The sequence below is a fragment of the Carassius auratus genome, unplaced genomic scaffold, assembly GCF_003368295.1.
Source record: "Carassius auratus strain Wakin unplaced genomic scaffold, ASM336829v1 scaf_tig00009837, whole genome shotgun sequence".
Taxonomy (NCBI): Eukaryota; Metazoa; Chordata; class Actinopteri; order Cypriniformes; family Cyprinidae; genus Carassius; species Carassius auratus.
The window spans coordinates 37,577-49,803 of NW_020524077.1; the positions used below are offsets into that span (position 1 = coordinate 37,577).

The following is a 12,227-nucleotide window of genomic DNA, read 5'->3' on the forward strand; positions in this document are numbered from 1 at the left end:
AGCCTGTTGATTGATGTGATTTTTGAAAAATAAAATAAGTAATTTTATATCAATGATTCGTGTTTTCATTATTTTTCTTATTTTTAACATGATTCACAGTCATATTTATTATGCTAATATGCATTTAAATTAAATACATATTTTTTGTTGTTAATGTTTATAATACACAGCTGAACACTTCGAAAGATCTGTGAAGCAACTGTTCCAATACTTATGCTCACATCAGATAGAGAGAATAAACTCTAAAAAGTGTAGATCTTCTTAGCTGGTATCACACAAAAAGAAAATGTGACATTATACTTTTGTCTCATATTCATCTTTTAATCATATTTACAGATTTCTTGACTCCACAGCAAACAGAATAATTTTGTCTATACTGTTCCAATTCTTATGGAGGATAGATAGATAGATAGATAGATAGATAGATAGATAGATAGATAGATAGTGCGAACTACGGGGGAGCTAGGGGGAGCTCGGCTCCCCTTAATAAGACATGGGCTTCCCTGAAAACGAGAAATCTGAAATTTTGGGGGGTCTCAAAAAATACTGACAATGTGAATATTTTTAAGTGCAATTTCAGTTTTTTCAATTAAGATTACAGAAGGTGTGGGGGCGCTGCGCTGCAAATTCCACATGTTAGTATGTCATAGGTTCGTAGAAACAAAATAAACGTTGGAGGCCATTTATCGTGCGCAAAAGTCCTTCCATTATGCAGTTATAGCATCATAGCTAGGGCAAAAAGAAAACAAGGTAGTTCAATTAATTTTGGTTTTATTAAGAAATTGTGTAGTGATGACGCACGACTGATTCACTTGCTGAAAGCACTGGTAAACCTCAAGCCAAGCCCACCGTGAAAACGCATGAAGCTGAAGAAAAGTAATCTCTGGGATCCTAAACCCTCTTGCTTTCTTGCTTCGAGTCCTCTCTCGCGTTAAACTGGAACAGCCAGCAGTGGAGAGACTGGAAGAGCCAATATACATGGCTGTGTGTTAAGGATGGAAGCTTGGGGTGCATCACTTTGTAACGCGTTGTGTCAAGAGGGGGACAAAATATGGGTAGCTCACAAAGTTATTAGGCCAGACAAAACTCACGGAGGCGATTGACATTTAACAACGACTCGCGTTTTATTTCTCCAATCGAACTCGGGCAATTGTCTGTCCCATGTTCCACCGTCCACAGCGTAACCAAAACAAAACAAACAAGATTAAAACAAAATGATTTCCAAACAGAGATTACCCGCATACATGGGCGATTCGAGTCGCGCTTGTATACATTATCATACAGAGTGCATGCCGTTTTACAGGGAGCGCGCAGCTCTAAAAGGGGCCACATTTTTTCCCACTCGTTACAACTTGTAAGGACGCAAAAAACCTTCTTCTGTCTGAAAAGGTACCTGGCACGCACTTGTCTGAGGAGTGGATTAATGGTTAATGCTCAGAACCAGTCGCGAAAAATTATATATAAATACAGGGACAGCATTGCACACAAGATGGCCATTGAAGTGGCATTAACTAAGCAAAAGGCGATTCTGCCAAATAAAGTAATTGAGGTCTAAATTAATGGAGGAGACCACAACATCATTTCAAGGCTGTCTTCCTGACCTATCAATTTGTGTCGATAAAGTATAATAGTGCATATTGTAGCTGTTATGTAGCTTTGTAAGTTATTATAAGTCCTTTTTTGAGGCACTCGTGTCGATAATGTATAATAGTGCATACACTTGTAGCTGTTGTAAGTCCTTATTTGAGGCATGCGCATGTGCACGAACTCTACCCCCCCCCCCCAACCCCCCCAAAAAAGTGGGCTCCCCCAAAGGACACGGTATAGTTCGAACACTGGATAGATAGATAGATAGATAGATAGATAGATAGATAGATAGATAGATAGATAGATAGATAGATAGATAGATAGATAGATAGATAGATAGCCCCTATATCAGAAAAGACCAACATACACAATGCTGTAAGCGAGAAGGAACCAGCGCTGACCGGTGGGAAAAAGAAAAGCAAAAGGAAGCTCCCACAACCACCAGTTCTTATACAAGATCAAGAAGACCACGAAAGGAGGACTGAGACAAAGATTGATGGAAAACACACTAGGAAGACTAGAAAAAGGAAAGAGTAAAAATGGAAATGATGTCAGTAGACAGAAGGAAGAGACAGAGACAGAAGATTATTATCTGCAGGCGTATCAACATCAGATCTCACAGGAGGAAGAGAAGAAAGCTGCAGAGAGCCAGCTGCTAAACAATGAGCTGGAGAAGAAAAAGCAGAAGTTGAAATCAAACAAACACGATGGTGACAGAAGGTAAAAATCCCATGTTTATAAATTATAATGTGTAAAAACAAAAACACATATGCAAACTTATTTTTTTTTGTATTATTTATTGATTGTGTTGCCTTAAGGTTCAATAAACTGTTCCCTAAAAATTTTTTCCCAATTATTTGATATGGCTTTACAGTGTTAAAACAGTGTTTACAGTGTTCTAATCTGTTTATTATGCAGTAACCTTAGGCCTAATGTACAGTTACAGAGATTTGCACTAATGGCCAGGTTTGCCTTTGTTTCTTTTTACCCAAGTTTAAATTTGTTTTTAACAAGCGGGATCTCTTTCGTAATTCGAGATCCCGCTCCGAACTCCCGAACTGATTCAAATGATTCGCGATCCCGCTCCGAACTCCCGAACTGATTCAAATGATTTGCGATCCCCAAACTGACTCAAATGATTCGCGAACCCGCTTTGAACTCCCGAACTGACTCAAATGATTCGCGAACCCGCTCCGAACTCTCAAATTGATTCAAATGATCCGCGAAGCAGCTCCGAACTCCCGAACTGATTCAAATGATTTGCGATCCCCAAACTGACTCAAATGATTCGCGAACCCGCTCCGAACTCCCGAACTGACTCAAATGATTCGCGATCCCGCTCCGAACTCCCAAACTGACTCAAATGATTCGCGATCCCCATAACTGACTCAAATGATTCGCGATCCCGCTCTGAACTCCCGAACTGACTCAATCTGCCTAGGGCACCAACTCCCAGAGGGGCACCATCCCAGTTGCTCCAAAAAAAAAAAAAAAAAAAAAAAAACTTCCTCCATTCTCCCATCCACGCTTTCGACCGCTCGCACCTCATGTTTGCGGCTGAATGTTCATAATTGCGTTGTGCTCAAACGCAAATTTGAAGCTCAATAGCATTTGAGGAGAAAGACTTACAGTAATAAAACAATTGTAATGTTTACATCTAGGTGTCAGCTACAATGCACACCTTATACATTTTTAATATATATTAAAATAATGTATAAATCATTTAGGTAAAAATGAGGCCCGTTTATAACTTTCAGGCACATTCCTGTGAAAGTTTTTTTTCAGGTTCCCTTACGAAAATTACCCATGGTTTTAACAATAACACCACAAATCATTGTTCTTTTAGCCATGGTAACTGCAAATTAACCATGGTTTTGTTACTTAATTTACAAAGTATTAATATACTGTAATATTTTGTTGTTGTTGTTGTTGCTATAAAAACAAACCTAAGCCAACAATAGCCTTTAAAATGACTTAAAATGCATTATATAAAAAATAATGAGGCAATAATGATTGGTTAATAATAACACTGTTACAATACATAATGTAGGCAAATACAAAATAAACAATTCATATACATGTTATTACAAATGCCATGTAATTGCTGCTGTTACACTTACAGGACAATCAAATCCTTGTTTAGGCTACTGACCAAACATTTCATTCAAATATTCTTTAAAAATCTTTCATTTTTGGACACCTTTTCAAAAAATGTGCATATCACAACCCTTACAAAAATAAACCATGGTTTTATCATATTCCTTTTGCATGATATCTGAATGCTTGAAACTATAAAATAAATCAGAGCCATAATAAAGTTATAACCACAGGTAAATGTCGAGAGCTACAATTGTGATTTGTAAATAATATAATTTATTCATTTAGTTTTTCACTTGATTGAAGTTCTATTTTCTATTTTGGTAGGTGTTTTTTTTTCATCATCATATTTGAGGAAGGGGCACACATTTGGCCAGCAGCGACCCTGAAGGTGTTGTTCTACACGTCTCTGGGAATGTGTGCTCTACTACAAACACACACACACACACACACACACACATACACACACACTGAAGCATGCATGGTGTTTTCAGCTCTTCACTATTGACACATGATGTAAGCTACACATGCGCACGCCAGGACTCTATGAGAGGATTTCACCATTTCATTTGATAAAACTATCGTCATTCATTCGTATCATATACACAGACTGACAGAAACGGCAATGTCTTTACAACAACCTTTCAAAATAAAATCTCGGTATAACTTGAAGAAATTGAAACAGAAATATAGTACTATTGCACAGTAGAGTATGCTATACTTCAAGTAGGCCTATTAGCTAATAATAATAGTTAATAAAAAAACACAGAAAAACTGTCTACAACTCACCAAAATAAAAGTTTAGTCTAACTCAAAGAAATTATGAAATTGCTTAGTAAAATATACTTAAAAGATATACTAAAACATTATTTTAAAGGAATATCACACAAGTTTTCATAGAGGTTTTAATTTAAACTTGCCAAAACAATAACACCATATTTTTCAAAAAGAGTTTCTAAAAGTACATTTGTATTTGTGCCTATAATGTTTATTTATTTATTTATTATTTAATAAAACCTATGCTTCAGGGACCATATAACATCTAAGGCTAAATCTAGCTCTTGACTGGTTGAGTTAGATGATGATTAACACTAAACTGTAGAAAATCAGTTGAGTCTCCCCATCTGTAAATGTCATTGGCTGTTAAAATCTTGTGTTTCTTATAATAAATTGACATATTGATAACACTGAACCTTTTATAATGCTCTTAATGACATGTGGATGCATACTGTATGCATTAGTGAGTGTGGTGGTGCTTATGGGGTATGGTCACTTATTCCTTATATGAACTCAGATGTTTCAAATGCAAGACATTGAATGCATGAGATTAAGTTTGTAAATGATAGCCTGTGTCCTGTTGTAGTGTGCACATATATTTATCATCAAACTGTGATAACTGTGACTAAATTCAGTATATATACACGTCTGCCATGTTGCCACCCCTCAAAAATTCCTGCCCCCTTCTTGCCACCCCATCAATATTTTTCTAGATCCGCCCCTGAGCAGAGTTAATGTATGCAGTCGATTAATTATATTTATACATTTATGAATGACAAATTAATGCAAGATTTTTTAAATGTTAAAATTTTAAACTCCCCAATTGCACATATTGTAAAGTAAAAAAGTAGAGTAAACCGCTTTTGCAGTGTTGAAAGGGTCAATATTTACGCAACAACTCTGAAGAACCGAAGGATCTCATTGCTATGAAAAGACTGAAATGCAGATAGTAAAACTGTACATTTCTAGAAGTTGTTGCCATAAGGAATATGACAATAATTTGTAAATCTGTAAAAGTGTTTATAATGGGGTCAACCCCAAACCTGGGCTAGATGGGTATTATTCTGTGTTAAGTTCTGTATCACATTCATGCACTAGTTCAAAAGACCTCAGAAGTAATTCAGTGTACTGTTCTGTAAGCATATGAGGTAATTCATTATTTTATACAAGGAGCTCTTAAGAATTTCAATTAAGTAAAAAAATGTAAACCTTTTTTTCAGAATGGATTATATCTCATGTTTCCAAACACAGTAAATAAGACAAAATATGTTTCACTTTAGTTAGTAAAATGTCCTCGTTTCGGTCAAGATCGTCCAGTGAGGGAAAATTTGACCCTGGAGCAAGAAACCAGTCTTAAGTCGCTGGGGTATATTTTAAAAAGCAAAAACAAAAAACACATGGTATGTGTCAAAATGAGCTTTAATGACAAAAATCATTAGGGTATTGAGTAAAGATCATGTTCCATTAAGATATTTTGTAAATTTCCTACCACTAAATATATACAAACTTTAGTTTTGATTATTAATATGCATTGCTGAGAATTCATGAGGCAATTTAATTAATATTTCAATTAATTTAATGCTTTTGTTTTCTTTTGCACCCTCAGATCCCAGATTTTGAAATAGTTGTATCTCGGTCGAATATTGTCGGATCCTAATAAACCATACATCAACGGAATGCTTATTTATTCAGCTTTCATATAATGTATTCATCTGAATTTAAAAAATAACTGACACTTAAGATTGGTTTTGAGCTCCAGGGTCACATATGTCACCATACAATATTCCCAGAAACAAGGTAAAAGATTAAATGTTTCATCAACAGGCACATCTCAGCTGTGTTTAGTGTCAATGTCATCTCTTTACAATTATACATAAAACTTGAATACACTTTGCTTCCTCTCTAAGTTCAATCTTCTTACAGGACTTTTGACATCTACTTCGTAAATGTTCACTGAACTCCTGTGTACAGGTTCAACTGATCTTAAAATATTACACGTATGACATCTTTGTTGTTACAGTTTTTCTCAGTCACTTTGGTAAATTTCTCAGATCAGAATTGAAATTCTCAAAACTACCTGTTCGATTCTCACATCATTGTGTCACTTGTGCACATCAAAAAAGAAGTTTCTCATTTCTTTGAACAAGTTTCAAGTGTCATGTTGATTGGATCTTGGCCAAAATGAAAATGCATGTAATTCATAAAACTAATTTTGTGTCTTCTGGATATAGCGTATAATGGAACTGGAAGCAAGTGAACCACCGCACAGCTTCCTCTACATGGACGAAGCTGGCTTCAACCTAACAAAACGTAGAAGGCGTGGTCAAAATATTATCGGCCACAGAGCTACATTTGATGTGCCAGGCCAACGGGGTGGAAACATAACCATGGGTAGTGCAATTGTGTGCCAACGCATATTCCCATTATTGGGCCATACAATACAGAGCTTGTCACCGTTTTAGACACTCTCTACAGGGATCTCATCCCTGAACAAGAGAGGGGTCAGATTGGAGATGACCTGCCAAAGTATGTGATCGTTAGGGACCACGTCAGTTTCCATCATTCCTACATCATCAGGCAATGGTTTGCTGCCCATGACAGGATGCTGATGGAGTTCCTCCCACCCTACACTCCATTCCTTAACCCCACTGAGGAATTTTTCTCAGCATATACGATTGTCAGCCACATACACAAATGACCCTTCTGGCTGCCATGGATGCAGCATGTGACGACATCACAGCAGATGCCTGCAGAGGCTGGATAAGACACTCAAAAAGATTCTTTCCACGCTGCATTGCAAGAGAAGATGTTCGTTGTGATGTGGATGAGAATTTGTGGCCCAACAGACAGGATCGTCAAGAGGTGTAGGAAGATTGTAATTCCTTAATGTAATTTCTACAGCATGCATGTACAGTTTTTCCTATGTTCACATTTCTTCTTTAGTTTTTTTTTTTTTGTGTGTGCTATTCAGTGCTGTCTTTTCACTTCTGTATCTCAATGACATGTTCTGTCAATAAAATACTGTACAAACAGTAAGAGTGAAAATTTGAATCTTTTCCATTCTCTTGCAATTACACTCACACACATACTAAGATGTAATTTACAATTGACAATAATTGTCATCAAAACTTTAGCTAGTTTCCATCAGAACATCCCTCCAGAGTACACTGTTATATTGACAACATAACCTAACAATTTGACTGTCTTATCCGTAAACTATGACACAAGGACTTGTCATTCTGATGGCACTGACATATTCATTGACAAAGATATTTACTTTTGAGAGATGAACTAAGGATTTTGAGTAAGAGAGTGGCTTTTGCAGGTTGCAAGGTGTTTTGATGTTTTTACAAATTGTTTTGAGAAATGCACTTACTGTTTTACAAATTGTGAGTTTGATTTCGAGAAATGTACCAAAGCGACTGAGGAAAACTGTAAACTGACCTCCTCCGCGTTTTTCATTTGTCATCTGTCAATCATATCCCACATCACCAGTATTCATCAGCAATATGATTACATTGTTCTCCCATTAAAAAGCTTGCAGTGGCTTATTTCAGCTGACATCAACCCTGAGAGGATCTGTCTTGGGGAGAAGAGGGGATTTTTCTCCTTGCAATAATGATGTGCTAGCCTTTTGTGACCTGAAAAAAAAGAACGTGCATGATCAACTGTTTTTTAACTATTCCACTTTTTCCAACTTAAGAAATACAGAATGATATATATATATATATATATATATATATATATATATATATATATATATATATATATATATATATATATATATATATATATATTAATATTTTAATTTGAAAGAATATTTACCACATTGCTGAATAAAATAATAAATATATACATTAAAAAATGTACTTACTTCTTTTGTATGTCCTCTATTGTGATATATATGACTTGTAGTAAGGCCTAGAGAATGTTAAGGTAAACTTGAGCCAATAAATAAATCAATATTTACTTTAAATTCATAACCAATTGAGAAAATGCAGATCTACTCTAAAATGTGTCTGTTATGTATAGAGTTTGTTCTTACAGCGAGAAAGGTGAGTGCACCTTGAACTCCTGCGCTCCATTCGAAGTCGAGTGCTTGTGTGATGTATCCTCCAAAAGTCGGCCCAAAGAACATCCTTCAGCCAGAAACAGATGATTCAGGTTTCATGAGGGGGAATTCTAAAGAATATTGAATACTGCACGTAAACTTAATTTTAATACACACCCAGCAGACCATACTGCTGAGAACAAGCCTGACACCAATCCCAGCGTACTCAAGCCCTCCTCAAAGCCATTTTCACTGCAATACGAGGAACATGTGTGTCAAAACATTGTCTTGTTATATTTCGCTCAGGTTCAGTGTTAACTGCATTTATTCAAACCATTTCGGGAATTTCGTATGACATAACTGAGTGAATTAAAGTCACAGACACAGGGACCTCTGATAATGGTTAACTGGGAGTGCATTTGTATGATGAAGGATTTGCCTCACTGTGCACAAGCGATCATCTCAGCAAAGGTGGGGATACAGGTCATACAGAGAGAGAAGCCCACCACGATCAGCATGAGGACGGTCAGCCAGAGCTGACTGAACACACAAAAACATTTCAACCATTATTGACAGATTTGTGCTTCAATGAAACATTGCCATTCAAAAAGACTGAAATGAATGTTTCACCTCCTAATATGGAAAACAGGAAGTGGGCCGAGGAAACAAAAGCTCACCGCTGTGGCCATTCCTCCAATCACCATCATCCATTTCCTAATCGACTGCATGAGAATCATTTAACAGCCAGATAAAGCTAGTTAAATTTACACTTATGTTTCAAAACAAAACATTTCCAAAAGAAAATATACTTAAAAAAAAAATAAAATAATTATTAATAAATCTCTATAAAATAATGAATAGCATTATATATATATATATATATATATATATATATATATATATATATATATATATATATATATATATATATATATATATAAATCTTAAACATATAAATGCAATTTAAATAAATGCATACATGCATATATAATAAAGCATCAGAAGTCATTAGGAATTTCAAACATTTCAAAATTTTGTTCTATAAGAATTTTTCATCTTCACTGTGATTTTGTTAATTGTTTAAATATTGACTTACAGGATATTTATCACTGATCACACCGAAGACGGGTGATGCCGCCCCATACGGCAGTGACAGACCAATCATGAGCAGCCCCACTGAACCGGCACTGAGATTAAGCTGTTCACAAAAAAAAAAAAAAAAATACGTTTTAGATAGTTATTATACTGTGTGAGAACCTTAATATTAATATTTACAATAGTATTTTGGAATGAAGTGTTCAGAATATTTCCCCTGATTTGAAACTATGGTGAGTTTCCATCTAGTCTCTCGCTATATATATGTTTTAGTGTATTATATATTCAGTTTTAGTGTTCTAACCTTTTCTATGGCAAATATGGACAGTGTTGCATCCAGGAAGCCAAGTCCTGAACTCAAAGTGAACACCACGAAGCAGATGAGAAGGATCTTTAGTCTGGTACATAATCTGAGGAAGGAATTCTGGGAAGAAGGAACAGCGTCTATATTGGAATGAAATAAACAGACACGTCTATCTCCATGGCTAGAGGGCAAACAATAACAGAAGCAGACACAAGGCAATCACATCCTTGAGACATAACTTAACCAGGAGTGTGCTACATGGAATAGTCTTAAACTGAATCATTCAAAACATGTAATATTTAACTAATATGAAGTTGGCACAAACCAAAGCTTGGTAAAATCCACAAATTGAGAGGCACTGTCACAAACAGAAGACATCCGGTGAAAACGAATGGGATTTCGTATCCAAATGACTGATAGAGCCAGCCGCCCAATGGAGGCCCCAATATCAGCCCAAGACCTGTAAAAATCTCCATGAAGCCCTGAGAGATCAAGATAGCACTGATTACAGCTTACTGCAGAGACACATTTAACATTTCAGCACACTTGTGTGAATATTAAAATCATGAGAATGGTTCCATCATTGTGTATGCCTGGACCGTGAGAAACCAAACAACCAGTCAGACTGAATAACTGAATCTAGACAGAAACAGCCCATCTTTTGTGACGTGCAATAGTGCTTCCTTTGTCACTTTACTCCTGAAAACACTGAAAAACAAGCACTGACCACAACGCACCAAAACAGTCGCTATGTTGTCGGGGAAAACTTTTGCTAAAACTGCAAAAGACGATGTAACGGCGGCAGAAAAGCCAATTGCATTTATGCACCGTGTGATAAAACAGAGCACGATGAAAACCGTCCCATCAGACACTCGGTCAAGAAACCTGCAGAAGAAATGATATCATTAATGATGAAATACCAAAAATGAGTGTTACACAAGTTTTCCTCTATTTTTCCAGATTGTAAGGTAATTTGATCAACATTTAGGCATAATCTAGCATTAATAGACAAGGATTTAAAGACACAAAATACTCATATAAATGTTTAAAACACAACAAACCATCACAGATTCACTGACCCGAAGAGAACAGTGGATCCACTCGATACGAACAACCCTGCCACGATCATAAACTTGGCTCCTATCTGGACAATCTGAAACAGAGGTCAAATGCACTGATATAGTGTGCAATCCATAATGGAAAGCTGTTTATCTTCTGAAATAATGATTAACTTACATATTTACCGAGTAACAATGAGCCCACTAAAGTACATAATGCATAGATTCCGAATATTAAACCAATCATAGCTTGACTGACACCTTTCTTCTTTGCCTAGAAAATGAATCAGATCAAAAGTAAAACATTCACACATTTTATCCCATTTTAAAAAACTTGAAATACCTTAAACAATTGTTAAAAAAATTCAATATACAAGTCAAATTCAATGAAATATCATCAATGTACCTCATTTGGGAAAAATGGTCCCAGAATGGAATAACAGATCATTGAACTGAAGTTTATGGAGGCCATTGCAATAAGTGTTAATATCTGTTGTCTGGACATTTTAGTGGCTGGAGTCTCTGATGGTGAAGAATCACCTATACAACGTCCACATGCATTTCTTGATTAGTAAACAAACACTGTAAAATGCTTAAGAATAATTTGTTGGAATTGTCAAACGCGCTAAAAGATCAAAACTCATTCAAAACGTTTCTAAATGCTGATCACCCAACAACAATCAATCATTTAAATGCATGTACATACCTATATCTTCATCGATATCCATTGTCAAGTCTCTGACCGCGTGGTTAACCTGTCAGCTGGGAAACTCAACAGTGAGTGAGGTCTCCGATTCTCAAAAGAATCATTGTTTTCAACTGAATCGTTTCAATTGTTCGGTCGAACCGATTCGTCAGCCGTGTTTAAGGAAAAAAACTTAGAACAATATTGGAAATGATTGACATTTTCCTAATATTGGAAACATTAAACAACTGTTCGCTCAGGAATTTCCATTGTGAACAATGTTTGAACAATAAACACAACATTTAATCCAGTTTTGTTAGTCTAAGAGAGCAGCATTACAATCATAAAATCATTAATTGAATTACAAATTAAACCCAGAAAAAAATGGAGAAAAAGATTGTGAGTCGGTTTGATAAACAACAGACTCGTTGTCACGAACCGTGTGGACGAACCGATTCGCTAACATGAATCATACTCAAGATTCCAACATGGAAAACTCTGGAATGCGAACACGCGCCATCTCGAGGTCAGTAACAAAATAGTTGCACTGCTTTTCAAACCTGTGATTTTCTC

General features: G+C 36.0%; 1 protein-coding gene across 1 annotated transcript; it reads right to left on the bottom strand.

Moving 5' to 3' along the window:
* Positions 1-7,716: 7,716 nt before the first annotated feature.
* On the bottom strand, positions 7,717-11,781 carry LOC113072664 (MFS-type transporter SLC18B1-like). The gene is made up of 13 exons (XM_026245638.1): positions 11,376-11,781; positions 11,148-11,243; positions 10,991-11,064; positions 10,649-10,796; positions 10,237-10,393; positions 9,912-10,051; positions 9,609-9,710; positions 9,143-9,234; positions 8,957-9,052; positions 8,690-8,764; positions 8,507-8,600; positions 8,336-8,382; positions 7,717-8,102 (listed from the first exon to the last, which is right to left on the bottom strand). Exons 1-13 carry the CDS (start codon positions 11,472-11,474, stop codon positions 8,015-8,017), a joined length of 1,308 nt encoding a protein of 435 aa, XP_026101423.1. The 5' UTR covers positions 11,475-11,781; the 3' UTR covers positions 7,717-8,014.
* Between the last annotated feature and the right edge of the window lie 446 nt (positions 11,782-12,227).

What these genes read in the sequence shown, in the direction of transcription:
- LOC113072664 (XM_026245638.1), bottom strand. Translation starts at nt 11,474, where the DNA reads ATGTCCAGACAACAGATATTAACACTTATTGCAATGGCCTCCATAAAC. An exon ending in CATTGTTACTCGGTAAATAT is followed by an intron (nt 11,065 to 11,147) that starts GTAAGTTAATCA and finishes CCTCTGTTTCAG; the next exon opens with ATTGTCCAGATAGGAGCCAA. An exon ending in ACAACATAGCGACTGTTTTG is followed by an intron (nt 10,394 to 10,648) that starts GTGCGTTGTGGT and finishes TTGATCTCTCAG; the next exon opens with GGCTTCATGGAGATTTTTAC.